Raw genomic sequence first — 18,689 nt, forward strand, 5'->3', positions numbered from 1 at the left:
AGCCACAGAGGTGCCGGGTCTTCATCCTCTGGCCCAGTGGCTGCTGCTGCTGCTGCTGCTTCCTCCTGCCGTGAATGCTCAGCTCTGGGACTCTGCCTGTCCCAGCGACAAACCTCTGTCCCCACGGGGTCTCCCAGGCTGGAGACTCAGCCCACTAGTGACATGTGATTGGAAGCTGCTCCTGGTGAAGCTAAGGAAGCCCGTCCCCTTGGAGCCTCCTCCGCCCCCAGTCCCTTCTGGTGGCTGCCTCCCTGCTTCCAGGTCTCCAGGGCCGTAGCTCGGGCTACTTCCTTGTTTGTAAAGGAGGGGGTTCCTGGAGGCTGGCCTTGCTCCTCCCCTGGGGTCCTCCAGGTCCTTACTGTCTGCCCCTTCTTGTCCTTCATTCCTGCTGCCACATGTCCTGATGGCTGAGAACCACCATGGAGCGGCAGGAGGAGGGAGACAGTGTCTCACACTCAGAAAGTTACTTTCACTTCTCTTTTCCCCATATGGGTGGAGCCCTCCCTGGCTGAGTTTACACACTTCCTGCTCGGGGCAGAGCAACCACACTGTTCCCCGGCTTGGGACACCGGAGGGATCGAAGGCCAGGCCCCAGGCCCAGGAAGGGCCCCGGAAGGGCCCAGGGAAGGACGATGGCCACTGGAGGCAGCGACCCCAGCACCAGGTCAGTCTCTGTGCTTTCTCTTCCTCTCTGGATGAGCGGCTGCTCCAGGGTCTGTCATTACACAGTTATCTAAACTTTGACCTTTGTCCTGCTCTGTAAGAACACTCTCGAGCACCATAAGGAAATGCAGGAATGCACAGTGAGGAAACCAGACCTTTAAACTGCAGGGGGGCAGGTGCTGGTGTGAGTGCAGCTGCCACAGCCCAGGACTGACAGCCACTGCTCCTCTGGCAGCCCGTCTGGCTGGGCTGTCCTTCCTGACGCTCCGAGACAGCGATCTGTTGTTTTCTCATGACCTCTGAACCCTCTCTTTCCCTCAGGCCCCTCTACCTTCACCTGGATGGTTTCAAAGAGGGTACTTTAGAAAATATACAATTTAGGGTGAACATCTGACTTTCAAATCTGGGTCTCACAGCTGACCTGGGGATGGGTCAGCACTGGGCTTACCTCCATCTGTGGCTGAGGGTCTGGAGTCCTCCTCCAGGGATCTGGGACCTACGGGAGTGAAAGGAAGAGGAAGGACTGAGATGCCAAAGGCTAGTGCAGGCTGAGTGTTTTCATCTGTACTTTGCTTTTCTTCTCTGTAATGGGTTATACCTCTGATGAGGAAAAGGCCAGAAATCCTAACTTTCTCTCTAGTAATAGGTCAGAAATAACATTACTTAATATGTTTAACTTTTTTAATACAAAAGAATTACATTTTACAGTCTTGTTCATAAAGTTTCAAATGAATGAAAGTGTGTACAGGGAAGAAGTCTCGTTCCCTTCCCACCTGCCTGAAGCTCTCGGTCCTGGTCCTGCTGAGTTTGTGGGCTCAGCCTTCCATGTCTCTCTCCACATTTACACGTACGATTCTTCTTCCTAAATACATAATTTGTGTCTTATTTTGTAATAAAGGGGATTATATTGTATATGCTATTTTGCATTTTTATTTTAGTAATGAAAACATTACAGATCTTTGAAAACATATAGATCTCCCTCGTTCTTTTTAACAGCTGCATACTACTCCATGGAATCAATATTCTATACTTTTTAAAACCATTCTCTTCCATTGACAGACATTTAGGTCATTTCAACAAGCTATGATAACAATAATGATATATTTCTTTTTTGCACATATACATGAATTTGTCTTGTGTCAATAACCAAAAAATCAAATTGTGGAGGCAAAGAGAACTAGTATTTACTCTCCCTTTAAGTAGTTGAACCAATCTATTCTCCTAACAGTAATGAATGAGATGAATCTTCTCTCAACACCCATTTTTTACAAAGGTTCTAGATAAACAGATTCATGTAGTTGATTTGCATTTTCTGATGATGTGGGCAGTGAACAGGTTTTTGTAGGGTTTTTTTATCCTCACCTAAGGACATTTTTGCATTTATCTTCAGATAGAGTGGAAGGGAGAGAGGGAGGAAGAGAGAGAGAGAAACATCAATGTGAGAGAGACACATTGAGTGGTTGCCACCCACACTATGCCAACAGGGGCTGGGGAAAAACTGCAACCAAGCTACATGCCCTTAGTGGGAACCGAACCTGGGACTCTCTGTGGTCGGGGGGGTGGGGGTAACCGCTGAGCCAAAGGGGCCAGGGCAAGTGCCTATGTTTATTGGCCATGTAGATTGCCTCTTCGGTGGGTTGCTGGCTTGTTTATTCCCAATGCCGTCAGTTCAGGTGATTGTAGTTTCTTTGATGACACAGGAGAGTTTGCTAAATATTCTGAAAGTTATAAATTTACTTTCTGTTTATGGTGACTTCTACCTATTAAAGCTTGAAATTTGAAGTATAGACTTATTGTAGGATGGATTTGATAAGATAGATGCACCCTTTTTATCACAAATAAATAAAAGCGATGCAGGAAGCCGCCGGTGAATTCCATGCACACCGTCTTCAACCACAGTTCTCACGTTCTTTAGGTAGCAGGCCCAATTCCACCTCAACTTCAGGGCACATTTCTTCTCTGCTGCCTTCAAAGACATATTCTTTTGTAATCTGGGGTAAAACTATTCTTTCATGGGTGCAGCTTCAGCCTTCGCAACTTCATTCGTCCCTAAGAGATATTCTCTTTTGCCTTTCATTGTTCATAATGGTTGTCTCAAACCCCTTTTCTATGGCAATTTTTAATTGTTTGTTTGTTTGTTTCTTATTTTTTTAAATTGATTGTGTTTGTTTTGAGGGGGTGTTTCACTTTTTTTTCACTAGCTCTGAGAGCTCTTTTTTTTTTTAATGGTCACAGACCCCATTTTTTAAAAATTTTACTTAAGTTGAACTTGAAACCACATTCTATTCTATCAGCCCAGCTGCACACGGCTGCTCTACTTATTTATTAAGGGTTGGTGTGACTTTGAGCGCCCTGGGGACACTTCCGCCCCCTCGGGATTCCTACACACTGACCCCTCTGCGGGCTGGTCCCTGTTGCTTCTCTCTCCCGGGTGCCCACCCTGGTTTCCCAGCCCTGGCAGCGCGCCCTCCCCCGTGTGCACAGTCGTCAGCGGGTGCAGGTTTTTTTCACATTTCCTGTCTTATCTGAGCCGGAATTTCTTGGCGTCTGATGTACTGTTTGAAGGAACTACCGTTTTTCTTGCTGGTTTTTCTGAGGCACCGTGTTTGGTGAAGCATCCTCTTCCACTCTGCCCTGCGGTGCTGCCCTCTCCATGAGCCAGGGCCACGCGTGCAGGGTCTGTTCTTCTCCTCCCCTGCTGCTGGCCCGCCAGCCTCTCCTTGGGCTGACCCACTGTCCTAGTGAGGACGGCGTCACAGGAGCTCTTGACATCTGGTAGAGTGCGCCTTCCCGTCCTCCTTCCTCCTTCAGTGTCCTGTCCCTTGGAAGCTCCAAATCGGCTTGTCAAAACCTTGTTGGGAATTATAATGAATCTCTGGATTCAAGAGAACTGACATCTTTATAATATCGTGTCCTCTACCTCATTAATATGGTATGTGTATACTATTGATTAGAACTGTTTTCTGATCGAATGGATCTTTTTTCCTGAGAGGTCATATACTTCTGCTAGATTATTCATAGAGGATATCTTTAGGCTAGTAAGTCTACATAATGTAAATTAGCTTTCTAGCTGCTTGTTAAGATATAAAAATAAATTAAAACTTTGCCAAATTCTTTTATATATATTAATTTACATAATGTATTTATAATGACAGTTTTGTTTCTACAAAATGATTCTTCTTATTTCTTTTTTTGGATCGTTATTGTTGAAAGTATTACAGATGTCCTTCCTTTTTTCCCTCATGGACACCCTCCTCCCTGGCCTTCCACCTTCACCTCACTGTTGTCTGTGTCCTTTGGGTTAGCATATGTACATATAAGTTCCTTGGTTTATCTCTTCCCACACCCCCCGACCCCTCTCCTCTGAGTTTGTCAGTCTGTTCCCTATTCCCATGTCTCTGGATCTATTTTGTTTGTCAGCTTATTTTGTTCATTATATTCCACAAAGAAGTGAGATCATGTGATACTTATCTTTCTCTGACTGGCTTATTTTGTTTAGCATATTACTCTCCAGGTCCCTCCATGTCGCCTCAACGGATAAGAGATCTTTCTTTCTTACAGCTGCATAGTACTCCATTGTGTATATGTACCACAGCTTTTGTATCCATTTGTCTACTGATGGACACTTGGGCTATTTCCAGGTCTCAGCTGTTGTAAGTAGTGCTGCTATGAACACAGGGGTACATATATTCTTTCAGATTGGAGTTTCAGGCTTCTTAGGGTATATTCCTAGAAGTGAGATCACTGGGTCAAATGGCAGTTTCGTTTTGCAATTTTTTGAGGAAACACCAAATTGTTTTCCACAGTGTCTGCACCAGTCTGCATTCCCACCAGCAGTGCACAAGGGTTTCCTCTTCTCCACGCCCTCGCCAACACTTGTTGTTTGTTGATTCCTTGAAGATACCATTCTGGCAGGTGTGAGGTGACAGCTCACTGCAAACCAGACTTGTTACACGTCACCGGTTCTTCCACTCAAGTCCTTATTCTGTGCTAAGATACACTCCAGGGACCACGTGGCCTTGTCTTCCTGTCACATGTTCTCTTCTGTCTGTTTCTCAGCTTCTCCTTGTTTCTCCTTCACAGTGTGAAAGTACCAGTCAGGCATTTTGTAGACTGTCTTTCAATATGGATTCATCTTTATGTTTTCCTTGTAATTAGACTTGGGTTATGGTTTTATAAAAGAATACCCTGAGAAGTGCCCTTCTCATCACATCGTATCAGGGGAAATGTCAACCTGACTTATCACCTGGGCAGTTTTCCTTGATTAAAGCCGTGTTTGCAGGCTTCTCCATGAAAAAATGGCTATTTTTGCCCTCCCACACTTTACTCACAAGGGTTAGTTTGCTTATATTTTTCTGGTGGGGTACTTTACTGCATACTCAATTCTACTTGAAAAAATCACTTATGGGTGAAATTTAGGTCAGCAGTGACATGAAACCTTCGGAAAGTATTGCCGTTTCTACACCCAGGTGTCTGAGGACACAGCCCATCTGGGCAACTAACACAGGTTGGGGTCTGAGAGTAGGTTTTGTTTTTAATCCTCACCCGAGGATATTTCTCTATTTATCTTCAGATAGAGTGGGAGGAGGAGAGAAGCATCGATGTGAGAGACATATCAATTGGTTGCCCTCTGCATGACTCCAACCAGGGCTGGGAACCGAACCACAACCAAGCTGCGTGCCCTTGACAGAAATCGAACCTACGACTCTTTGGTCCACTGGCTGATGCTCTAACCACTGAGCAAAACTGGCCAGGAAGAGAGTGGCTTACTGGGAATGCAATTCCAGGCCTGGGCCTCTCCTTTATTCTCACTGTGATTGATGACCATCGTCTGGACTCCCCGTTAGACCTTCCACACCATGTGGACCCTAGACTTTATTTCTGTCCCTGTCACACATTAATGTTGTCAAACCCTGGTTCCCTGAAATCAGCAAATTCCCTGAAGCCAAAAACGGCTTCTGGGTTCACATAACTTCCTGGATTTTACTTCCCCTTTACTTTTGCATAATAAATTCTTACAGCATTTTCATCACTTCAATGATTAATAACATTTAAATGCTTTTCCAAACGTTTCAGTTTTTTCAACAGAAAGCCATACTGCATTTGAGGGTTGAAGGGTATTGAGAATTTTTTAAACCCAGAAATGTATGGTCATTGATTGATTGAATGATTGATTAACTATCATTTTTCAAAGTTTATGGCTTGAGGTTTTGCCACGACTGATGATGTTTTTCTCTGTTTCTGATATTTTTCTCTTAGTGATTATACTGTAATGAGTCTAGAATCTATTGTTTTTTTGGCAGGGGGTGGGACTTAATTGTTTTTGTTTTGGAATGATCCCATTGGGGTTTTTAGACTTCCTTGAGTTCGTGAGTTGATGTCTTTTATCCATTTTGGGAAATTCTTAGTCATTATCTCTTCAAATATTTCTTCTGTTCTTCCCCAAATGAGACCTATTAGCTCTTCCTCACATATTCTTTATATGTTTTTCTGGATGTTTCCATTTTTAAAATGTCTGTACTTTGGTTGGATATATTGTATTAATCTGTGTCTTCTAGTCTGCCATTTCACTAATTTTGTCTTTTTTCTCTATCCAATCTTCTGTTAAATCTTTCCACTGAATTTAATTTAAGCAATTATATTTTTTAGGTCTAAAATGTCCATTCAGTTCTTATTTGTGAGTTCCAGTTCTCTGGTGGAATTGTTCAACCTTCTCTATTTTTCTACTTTTTCATACATTTTCTTGTGCATTTTAATCATAGTGGTGTGTGTGTGTGTGTGTGTGTGTGTGCGCGCGCGCGCATGCGCGTGCTAACTATAGTACAATCTACAGTCTCTGGATCATCTGTGCATCTGCTCTTATTATCTATTTTCTCTTGGTTTCATCCCTTAGTTCTGTCTTTTGACATATAAGTTGTTATTGAATGCCAGACATTGTGTACATAAGACACAGAACCTCCAGATGTCATTTTCTTCATGAGGGTTCCACACACACACAGACACACACACACACACACCTCCCTTTCCTCTGCGAGGCAAGTAAAGTAGTGAAGTGGGTTACCTGAAGCAAATCAGGGCAGGAAATGAGTCCAAATGGATTTGCGTTCTTGGTAAGATTTAATAATACCTCTGGTTTGCCCTGATCCCAGATGGGATCAACATCCAGGGCTTTCAACTGAGAGACTGCATTCAAGTTGTTCTGCTTTTCAAACGCTTCATCAAGTCTTTTGTGTCCTGCTTCATGCAGCCTTAGAACTGAGAAAAGTTTTTGAGGAGCAAGCCAACCACGTTTTTTTTTATTTTCTAATTTTGCCCTCCCACCACACAAGACCATCAAAAGTTCTGTTAGATCTTTGTCCTCTGGCCACAGTGTTCTGTCTTCGGTTAAGTTCAGATCCTCAGCCTATAGCTATGTCCAAAACTGACAAGTGCTCTCAGGGGACAAGGGGCCTGCAGATCTCGTAGTCCGATCACTGCATCCTTCAGGGCTTTCGTCTCTCTCCCTTCGGTCCTCTGGACCTATCATATTGGCATTGCCATCTCTGCGTGGTGGGCATTTCTGCAGGTTTTTCTGCTCAGCTTCTCGGACATTTTTTGACTCAGTTCTCCAGCCTCCTGATCTGAACAACTTTACCAAATGTCTTGGGAGGGAGAACTGACTGTGTATTGGGGCCCTTCAAGTCTCCAGCCCCACAGGACCATCACAAGCTCCTCTGTTTTCCCTGCTCAGAGCAGCATTCCGTGGCCTGGACTCTCAGCCTCTGCTCCCAGCATCAGCAAATACCCGAAAGGAAAAGAACAAGTATAGCTCCTCAGGTCCCGAAGTTCTCCTGTCTTAAGAATCCTCAGCCTCTGAAGTCTCCGTCGCTCTGTAACTGTCTAATCCCTGTTCAAATAGTTTGGGGTTTTGTTGTTGTTGTCTGTTTGTTTGTTTGGTGTTCCATCTAGCAGTTCTAATTGTCTAGACTGGACTTCTGTCCTACCCCAAACTATCCCATCCTATCCTCTGATGAATTTTTTGATAGATTACTTATATAGGTACTAAGCATGGTTCATCTTTAGTCTAATTTTACTTTTCCACCTTATCCAAAAATTACCTTTTTAAAAAAGTGTATGTATTCCAATTTGCCAATGTTATCCTCCTCTTTTTTTTTTTTTTTTATCTTCGCCCGAGGACATTTTTCCATTTTTTGTTCAGATAGAGTGGGAGGGAGAGAGAGGAAGAGAGAGAGAGAGAGAGAAACATTGACGTGAAAGGGACACATTGAGTGGCTGCCACCTGCACGACCAACCAGGGCCAGGGACAAACTGCAACCGAAGTACGCGCCCTTAGCAGGAATGGAACCCGGGTCTCTCTGGACCGCAGGCCGATTCTCTAACCACTGAGCAAAACTGGCCAGGGCCTCCTCTCTTTTTTAAGAATGCTTTTCCTATGCTCAGAATTCTAACCATGTTCTCCTATTATTCTAATACTTCATTCATTCATTCTCAAATATTTCCCAACACCACGTGCCCGGCACTTGATTCGATGTTGAGATATAACGGTAGAGACAAGGGAATCAAATCCCAGCCCTAATAGAGGAAGACAAACAATAAACAGAAGAATAAATAAATATATAATGTAATGGCAAAAAGTGGTAAGCTATGGAGGAACAAACCCTATGGGGTCCATGGACAGAGTGCAATGGGAGTGAGTCCTGTTTTAGACAGGATGTCCTGGGAGGGCTTTCTAAGAGGCTAATATTTGATGAGAGTCCTGCATCAATTGAGGAAAAGCACCATGCGAATTCGTGAAGAAATGTGTTAAGCAGAGGCAACAGCCAATGGAAAGTCAGGGATAGAAACCTGCTTGGAGAGTCTGGATAAAGTGAGGGGGTCAGGATGCCCCAGGACAGTGTCTTAGAAGAGTGGTAAGAAATAAGGCTGAAGAGCAAGTTACCAAGAGAGAGGTCATTTGGTAGGTTATGGTCAGGACTTTAGATTGCTTTGAAATGAAATGGTGAGTCCTTGGAGAGTTTCAGTAGAGTGAAATAATCTGGTATTAGTTTCTAAAATATCTCTTTTGCTTATGTTTTGTATTTGGAGAACAGCTGCAGTATAACAAGGGTGGAAGAGGGAGACAAGTTAGTAGTTATTGTAACAGACTAGGGAAGAGATGATGGTGACCAGCACCAGGTGAATATACAGAACAGGGGTGGAATACTGTACATAATGTCTATGGTAGAGATGAGGACAATTGAATATGGATAAAATGCTAGGTGTAAGAGGAGAGGTGTCATAGAAGACTCCAAAAATATTGGCCAAGGAGATTGAAGGATAAAGTTATCATTTGCCTAGACTCCAAGCCAAAGCCTCATTCTGTTTTATAATAGTTATGTGATCTAGAGAAAATTCCTTAATGCCTCTGTGCCTCCATTTCTTCTTCTGTAACATGGGTAATAAGAGCTTGTACCTCATAGGTTCTGTCAGGATTCACTGAGTTAATACATGTAAGTGCTTGGATAGTGTTTAGCATTTAGCAAGTGTTATATGTATTTGCTACATCCTATATTTGAAAAAAACTGAAGAATGAGCAGTTCTCAAGAGGTGACTCAAAGATCAGTGATCAGTTCTTACCTGGCTAAATGTAAAAAGTCTACCAGTGTCATCAAAGTGAAGATGGTTGAATATAAATCAGGAATCCAGGGAAGAGATATAAGTTAGTGAGCCCATTAGGAATTGTCCATGTGTGGCTGGTATTCAAAGCCTTAAGACTCGATGGATTTCATAGAGAAGGAGCACAGATAGAGAAGAGGTTAGAGGCAGGGCCTGAGGCAGTCCAGCATGGGTAGAAAGAGGAGTAGCCAAGGTGGCAGGAAGACGACAAATCATGGCATCTAGAAGCCAACTGAAGAAAGCATTTCCAGGTGGAAGAAGGAAATGACAACATCGTTGAGGCTGCAGGATGGAGGAAGTGGAGGACTGAGAACTGGCCTTTGGACTTAACAGTGTGACGGTCAGGTAAGACATAAACCTAGAGTACTACATATCATAGTATTGGTCAGGATAAAACTTGAATGGGTTTAAGAGACATTAAGAAGTGAAAAGTCAAGACAGTGAACATAGACAATTCAAAAGGGAATCAGAAAAGTAAAGGTCATTTGACTGGGGATGGGATGTAGGGAGATTTACAAATTTTTTAAAAATTATTTTTATTATTTTTGTTGCAGATGTTTCTCCTTTTTCCCCCATTGACACCCGCCTCCTGATCCACCCACTCCCCATCTGTTGTCTATGTCCATTGGTTATTCATATAAGTTCTGTAGTTGATCTCTTCCCTCTACCCTCCACTCCCTCTTCTGAGGTTTGTCAGTCTGAACCCTACTTCTATGTCTCTGGGTTTTTTTGTTCATTATATTCCACAAATAAGTAAGATCATGTGACATTTGTCTTTCTCTGATTGGCTTGTTTCACTTAGGATAATACTCTCTAGGTCCCTCCATGTCCAATCAAAGGGTAAGAGATCTTTCTTTCTTACAGCTGCATAGTATTCCATTGTGTATATGTACCACCGCTTTTTTATCCATTCGTCTACTGATGGACACTTGAGCTGTTTCCAGATCTTAGCAATTGTAAATAGTGCTGCTATGAACATGGGGGTACATATATTCTTTCTAATTGGTATTTCAGGGTTCATATTCCTAAAAGTGGGATCACTGGGTCAAATGGTATTTCAATTTTTAACTTCTTGAGGTAACACCACAGTGTTTTCCATAGTGGCTGCACCAGTCTGCATTCCCACCAGCAGTGTACTAGAGTACCCTTTTCTCCACACCCTCGCCAGCACTTGTAGTTTGATGATTTGTTGGTGGCAGCCATTCTGACGGGCGTGAGGTGAAACCTCATTGTTGTTGTTTTTTTGTTTTTGTTTTTTTTATCCTCACCCGAGGACATTTTTCCATTTTTTGTTCAGATAGAGCGGGAGGGAGAGAGAGGAAGAGAGAGAGAGAAACATCGATGTGAAGGGACACATCGAGTGGCTGCCACCCGCATGACCAACCAGGGCCGGGGACAAACTGCAACCGAGGTATGTGCCCTTAGCGGGAACCGAACCCGGGTCTCTGTACCGCAGGCTGACGCTCCAACCACTGAGCCAAACTGGCCAGGGCTCATTGTTGTTTTAATTTGCATCTCTCTGATGATTAGCGACGTTGAACATTTTTTCATATGTCTCTTGGCCATTTGTAGGTCCTGTTTGGAGAGGTGTCTCTTTAGGTCTTATGCCCATTTTTTAATTGGGTTCTTTGTCTTCCTTTTGTTGAGTTATATGAGTACTTTATATATTTTGGAAATTAACCCCTTATCTGATGTATCGTTAGTAATTATGCTCTCCCATAGAGTGGGTTGCCTTTCCATTTTGATGGTTGTTTGTTTTGCTGTCCAGAAGCTTTTTAGTTTGATGTAGTCCCATGTGTTCATTTTCTCCCTTGTTTCTCATGCCTTAGCATTGTATCAATGAAAATTCTGCTGTCTGAAATTTTGTTGCCTACATTTTCTTCTAGGATTTTTATGGGTTCACGAGTCATGTTTAAGTCTTTTATCCATTTTGAGTTTATTCATGTGTATGGTATAAGTTGGTGGTCTAGCTTCATTTTTTTGCATGTAGCTATCTAATTTTCCCAACACCATTTATGGAAGAGGCTCTCTTTACTCAATTGTATGCTCTTGCCACCTTTGTCAAATATTAATTGAGCATATTACCTTGGGTCCATTTCTGGGTTCTCTGTTCTGTTCCATTGATCTATCTGCCTGTTCTGTGTGCCATTGATCTATGTGCCTGTATCAGGCTGTTTTGATTACAGTGGCTAGATTCACAAATTTTTAAGTGTGCTGTATGTTTACAGGATACTCCAATAGGAAAGGAAAAGTTGATGAGGCAAGAGTGAGAGGGACGGTTTCTGTATTGATTGTGCGTGAGTAGGGGAGAGTGATGGAAATCAGTGCCCAAGTGACTGGATTGTCCTTAAACTGAAGAATCTTTTGAGATGATCATATAATTTTTCTCCATTAATTGGTTTAATCCAGAGTAAATTATATTTATATGTTTTTAGTAATTTGGTTGTTAATTTTATCAGAGTAATATATATATTTGATTGATTATTTTGTATTTGATATTTTAACATATCAAATAATGAGCAAGGCCTTTAAGAAAACCAGCAGTCCTGGCCAATTTTGCTCAGCAGTTAAGAGTGTTGGCCCATAGACCGAAGAGTCCTGGGTTCAATTCCCAGTCAAGAGTATGTACCTCAGTTGCAAGTTCAATCCCCAGCCATGGTTGGGGTCATGCAGGTAGGCAACCAATCGATGTGTCTCTCTCACGTCGATGTCTCTCTCTTTCTCTTTCTCTCTCTCTCTCTTTCTCCCTCCCCCCCCTTCCTCCCACTCTATCTAAAAATCAATGGAAAAATATCCTTTGGTGAGGATTTTAAAAAAAAGTAAACTAGTAGTCTTTTTTTCCTTCCTCCTTACCTGATGTTTTTTTAATCTTTTATTTAGCACTTCCCTGTGGCATATAGTTCTATCATTTAAAATGATATGCTAGTATAGCTATTTTGTGATTTTTTAAGGCATTGATCTAGTCACATAACACTGCAGAAGAAGCAGATTTCTCTCATAACACTCTTCTTATTCCCCTTTCATTTGTGCAATACATCATAATTGAGGTTAACTGGTAGTCAGTGTTATCATTATTGTGACTATCTAAATTTCCTTATAGCTAAATCATGCACTATATTACAGTTGCATTTCTTTTCTGTGTAACACCTTCCCATATATAATTATTGCCTTGATACATGAATCCAAGCCTATATGTGTGTGTATACATACATGCACACACACACATATATACTTGGATTTATTGTGTCCTCATTACCAATTCTTCCCAAACACTCTACAGAACTATACAAGTCTTCTCAATATGGTGGTGTTAGGCAATGTATCAGTTCTGTTCATCTTCTTGGAACCCTTCATTCTCCTGCTCTAAGTCGTTCTTGTTCCTTTAGGCCTCCATGGCTGACCTCTTTCAGTTTGCATCCTGATTTAATTACATGTATTCCTCTTTCTTGCTTTACTCCCTCGTTTTGAGGTAGCACAGTGTCCATCCTCCTGAATAGAAGTTAATAGAAGGTATGCATATATTTTTAAGATTGTTCATGTATTTTTGTTGTTGTTATTAATCCTCACCCGAGGATATTTTTCCATTCATTTTTAGATACAGATAGAGTGGATGGGAGGGAGGGAGAGAGGGAGAGAGAGGAAAATATCTATGTAAGAGAGACACATCAACCAGCTGCCTCCCACACGACCCCGACCAGGGGTGGGGATCAAACCTTCAACCCAGGTATGTGCCCTTAACTGGGAATCGAACCCGTGACCCTTCGGTCTGTGGGCATCGATGTCAGGGAGAAACATCAATCAGCTGCCTCCTGCATGCCCCTCACCAGGGATCAAGCCTGCAACCTGGGCATGTGCCCTGACCAGTAATCAAACCGGGTCCTCTCAGTCTATGGGACAACACTCAACCACTGAGCCACACTGGCCAGGCTTAATGATTATTTTTATCTTCACACTTGCATGAAAATTTGGTAAGGAGAAGGGCCTATTCTGGGAATGAATTTAGTACATTTTTTTGCACTTTCCAGTATTGCTAATGAGAAGTCTGCTGTCATTCTGATTTATTCTTTCTTCATATGTCACCTGTTTTGACTCTGAGACTTCCTGGTTCTTTAATCACTTGATTTCTGACATGATGATTTGCTTTGGTGTGGAGGGTTTATTCATTGTTCCGGATACTCTAGAGCGCGTTCAAATGGAAAGTAATTTATTTGAATTCACACAATTTTGCTTTTAATATTTCTTTGATAATTTATTTTCTTCTGCCTCTCTCTTCTATCTTTTTGGAATTCCTGGTAGTTGGATATTAGGTCTCCTAGACTGATCTTTTACAAGCTTTCTATTTTTGCATTTTCTTGGCAATCTTTAACAATTTTTTGCTATAAGATTTTTAAATTTTTTATATGTTTTTTTTTTTTTGAGAGAGATAAAGGGAGAGAGAGATTGAAACATCAGTATGAGAGATACATAGATTGGCTGCCTCCTGCACGCCCCAGACTGGGGATCGAGCCCAAAACTTGGGCATGTGCCCTGACCGGGAATCGAACCGGGACCTCTCAGTCCATGGGACGATGCTCAACCCACCGACCCACACCAACTGGGTGGCTATCATGTTTTTAATTTCTAAAAGCTTTTTTATGTTTCTCCTTTTTGATGTTATCCTCTTCCTTAATGAATCTAATATTTTCTCTTTATTACTGAGGATGATAATTTTTTAATTTCATCTGTTTCTTCCAAAGTTCTTTTAAGAGTTCATTTTTTTTCTCAGTTCCTGCATTATTTGTTTGTCCTCAAAGATTCCATCAGGCATCCGCTGGGTGTCCGTCCACATTAGGAATGAGACGTGAACAGCCGACGAGGGCGCTGTGTAATGAAGGGATGCCCCCAGGTGGCTGGTGAGCTTTATTACGCCAGTTTTGCTTTTCATCTCCCACACTGTCTTCTGAAGTAATGGTGCCTCTGATTCCTGAGACCTTTCACAATTCCGAAACCTAAATTGACTTGCCTCTTGCTAGTTTCCTCCTGTGTAAGCAATTATAATTTTTAAAAGATGTATTGAGCCATAATTTAAATACAAAAAATTGTACACATTTAATGTATACATCTTCATGGGATTAGACATATCTATACATTCATGATACCATCACCACAATCAAGATACTAAATATATTTATCATCTCAAAAAATGTTTTCATGTTAGCTATTGGTGCTATGTGTTACAGTAGATCTCTAGAACTTACTCATCTTTCATAACTGAAACTTTATACCCACTGAAAAACAATTTCCTATCTTCCTCTCCCCAGTTCCTGGCAACCACCATTCTGTTCTCTACTTCTATGAGTTTGACTGTTTTGTTTTGGGTTTTTGTTTGTTTGTTTGTCTGTCTGTTTTAATCCTCGTCCAAGGATACTTTTCCATTTATCTTCAGATAGAGTAGGAGGGGGAAAGAGAGAGAGAGAGAGAGAGAGAGAGAGAGAGAGAGAAGCATCAATGTGAGAGAGATACATCAATTAGTTGTCTCCTGCATGACCCCAACCAGGACCAGGACCAACCTGCAACTGAAGTACATGTCCTTGCCTGGAATCTAAACTGAGACTCTTTGGTCTATGAACTGATACTCTAACTGCTGAGCTAAACTGGCCAGAACAAGTTTGACTGTTTTGGATACCTCATGTGAGTGGAATCATGCAGTATTTATCCTTCTGTGACTTAGCAAAATGTTCTCTAGTTCATCCGTGTTGTTGCAAATGGAAGGCATGTCTTCTTTTTCAAGGCTGAGTAATATTCCATAAGCATGTTCTACATTTCCTTCGTTCATCTGTCAATGAACATTTGGGTTGTTTTCATATTTTGGCAAATGTGAATGATATTGATGTGAACCTAGAGGTACAGCTATCTCTTCCAGACCCTGGTTTTAATTCATAAAATTAAATATGCCTGGCTGGTGTGGCTCAGTGGTTGAGCATTGACCCATGCACCAAGAGTTCACCAGTTTGATTCCCAGACAGGGCACATGCCCAGGTTATGGGCCCGACCCCCAGTGAGGAGCATGCAGCTGATTGATGTTCTCTCTCATCGATGTTTCTATCTCTTTCTTCCTCTTCCTTCCTCTCTCTCTAAAATCAATAAAGGAAAAAAATAAATAAATACCCCAAAGTGAGAATACTATATCATATAGTAGTTGTGTTTTTAATTTTTTGAGGAATTTTTATACTGTTTTCTATAGTGCTACATCACTATTTTCCTCTAAAAGGGTCCAAGGGTTCCAATTTCTCCACATCCTTGCCAACACTTTTTATCTTTTTGTTTAATAAAAGCCATTCTAATAGTGTCAGGTGGTATCTCATTGTGGTTCTGATCTGCATTTTTCTCATGGTTACTGATGCTGAACACCTTTTTATACCTGACAGCAATTTTTATGTCTTCTTGGGGAAATGTCTATTCAAGTCCTTTGCTCATTTTCTTAATTGAGGAATTTTATGTTTGTTTTGTTTTTCATTGTTGTTGAATTGTAGGATATATTCCTAAATACTTTGGATATTAACCCCTTATCAGATAGATGGTTACCAGTATTTTCTCCCATTCTATAAGATGCCTTTCAGGCCCTGGCCAGTGTGGTTCACTTGGTTGAGTGTCATCCCACATGCCAAAGGTTGTCAGTTCAATCCGGTCAGGACACATACCCAGGTTGCGGTTTGATCTCTGGTTGGGGTGCATACAGGTAACAACCAATCAATGTCTCTCTCTCACATTGATGTTTCTCTCTCTCTCTCCCCCTCCCTTCCTCTCTCTGTAAAAGCAATAAAAACATATTTTTAAAATAAAATAAAAAGATACCTTTTAGTTCTGTTGGTGGTTTCTTTGCTGTGCAGAACTTTTTAGTTTGATATAGTCAAACTTGTCTATTTTTTATTTTGTTGCCTGTGCTTTTGGTGTCAAATCCAAGAAATTATTGCCAAGAACAATGTCAAAAATTTACACAGATTCAGGTTAGTTTTTAAAAACATGTTTAAAATAAACTTTACTTTTCAGAGCAAACTTGAGTAGAAAGCAGAGACTTCCCCTACACCCTCTTGCCCAAACATGCGTGGCCTGCTCCACCAGAGTGGTACATTTGTCCCAACTACGAACCCATGCTGACATATCACTTCACCCAAAGTTCATAGATTACATTAGGGTTCACTTTTGTTGTACATTCTAGGGGTTTGAACAAATGTGTAATGACATGTTTCCACCATTATAGTGTCAGACAGAGTAGTTTTTCTGTTCTAAAAATGTTCTGTACTCTGCCTGTTCATCCCTCTTCCTAACCCCTGGCAACCACTGATCTTTTTACTGTCTCTATAGTTTTGCCTTTTTGAGAATGTCATATAGTTGGCCTCAAACACTCTGCAACCTATCAGATTGGCCACTTTCACTTAGTAACATGTATTAAAATTCTTCCTTGTTCTTTCATGGCTTGATAGGTCATTTCTTTTTGGCACTAAATAATATTCCATTGTCTGAATATGCCTCAGATTATTTACCAGTTTATCGTTTAGAGGACATCTTGGTTGCTTCCACATTTTGGCAGTTGCAAATAAAGCTACTATAAATACCCATGTGCAGGTGTGTGTATGGACTTAATTTTTTTATTCTTTTGGGGTAAATACCAAGGGGCACACTCCCTAGATTGTGTAGAAAGAATATGTTTAGTTTTTTTTAATTGATAGATTTTTAAAATTTTGATATAATTGCTATACAACATTATATCCGTGTCGGGTGTACACCATAATGATTCAATGTTTATATATTTTGAGAAACAATTGCCACAATAAATCTAGTTAACCTCCATCACCATAAATAGTTATAAAAAAATTTTCTGTGATGGAAACTTTTAAGATCGACTCTTTTAGCAATTTTCAAGTATGCAATACAGTATTATCAACTATAGTGCCCATGCTGTATATATTTTTTTTTTTCTTTTAAATCCTCACCCGAGGACATTTTTTCATTTTTTGTTCAGATAGACTGGGAGGGAGAGAGAGGAAGGAGAGAGAGAGAGAGAAACATCGACGTGAAGGGACACATCTAGTGGCTGCCACCCGCACGACCAACCAGGGCCGGGGACAAACTGCAACCGAGGTACATGCCCTTAGCGGGAACCGAACCCGGGTCTCTCCGGACCGCAGGCCGACGCTCTAACCACTGAGCCAAACCAGCCAGGGCCCCATGCTGTATATTACATTATAGTTTCAGGTCTTACGTTTAAGTCTTTATTCCATTTTGAGTTGATTTTTGTAGATGGTGTAAGACAGGGGTCCAATTAGGTTCCTTATTCTTTCACGGTGTGAGATCAGCCACCACTTTTACGTCCATCTTCCAAAATGTGTGCTTGACATCTGGTGTTGGGTGTTCGTCTACCCCTGCTGCTTTCTGCAGCAGACTCTCCATGGGGTAATTTAGTGGGGTTTCCAAGGGAACATGGATAAATGCGGATGTGTTCAATCTGCCAGGTGTAACCGAAAGCATTTTTTTTTTTACCTTTTAATTTAATTGATTGGTGTGACATCGGTTAGAAAATTATGTAGGTTTCAGGTGACAGTTCTCTAACACATCAGCTGTATTGTGTGCTCACCACCTCAAGTCAAGTCTTTGACTGCCATTTATCCGCCCCATACCCTCGTCTACCTCCCCGCCCCTTTCCCTCTGGTAATCACCATGCTGTTGTCTATGTCTGTGAATTTGTTGGTTCTTTTTTTTTGCTTAATCCCTTTGTCTTTTTCACCCAGCGCTGAAACCCTGTTGGTTTGTTCTTTATCTATGAGTCTATGTTTATGTTGTGTGTTAGTTTAATTTTGTTCATTAGATTCCACATGTGATTGAAATCACATGGTACTTGTCTTTCTCTGACTGGCTTATTTCACTTAGCATAATGCTCTCCGAGTCCATCCACGCTGTGGCAAAGGGTAAGATTTCCTTCTTTTTATAACTGAGCGGTATTCCATTATGTAAATATACCCCAGCTGTTTTATCCACTCATCTACTGATGGACACTTGGGTGTTTCCAGATCTTGGCTATTGTAAATAACGCTGAAATGAACATGGGGGTGCATATATTTTTTTGAACTAGTATTTCAGGTTTCTTTGGATATATTCCCAGAAGTGGAATCACTAAGTCATAAAAACAGCTCCATTTTATTTTTCCTAATCCTCACCGAGGACACTTTTGCATTTATCTTCAGATAGAGTGGGAGGGGAAATGGGGGGAGGGGGGGAAGAGAGAGAGAGAGAGAGAGAGAGAGAGAGAAACATCAATGTGAGAGAGACAAACTGAGTGGTTGCCACCCACACCAACTGGGGCCAGGGACAAACTGCGACTGAGGTATGTGCCC

The 18,689-nt window shown here is 41.5% G+C and overlaps 1 protein-coding gene across 8 annotated transcripts in view; it reads left to right on the forward strand.

Moving 5' to 3' along the window:
* Window positions 1–515: 515 nt before the first annotated feature.
* SP100 (SP100 nuclear antigen) overlaps window positions 516–18,689 on the forward strand; it is a 101,640-nt gene continuing 83,466 nt past the window's right edge. For 3 of the 8 annotated variants that reach the window (XR_004958658.1, XM_036254196.1, XM_036254195.1), the window contains exons 1-2: window positions 519–664; window positions 14,112–14,210. Coding sequence is in view for 7 of the 8 variants with exons in the window: in XM_036254196.1 (XP_036110089.1) it covers window positions 633–664; window positions 14,112–14,210 (131 nt within the window). In the remaining variant the exon portion in view is untranslated. Of the gene's footprint in view, window positions 665–14,111; window positions 14,211–18,689 lie in introns of all 8 variants that reach the window. The other 5 variants (XM_036254194.1, XM_036254199.1, XM_036254197.1 and 2 more) reach the window with 4 other exon arrangements.

The sequence above is a fragment of the Molossus molossus genome, unplaced genomic scaffold (assembly GCF_014108415.1).
Source record: "Molossus molossus isolate mMolMol1 unplaced genomic scaffold, mMolMol1.p scaffold_m16_p_11, whole genome shotgun sequence".
In the NCBI taxonomy this organism is placed as follows: Eukaryota; Metazoa; Chordata; class Mammalia; order Chiroptera; family Molossidae; genus Molossus; species Molossus molossus.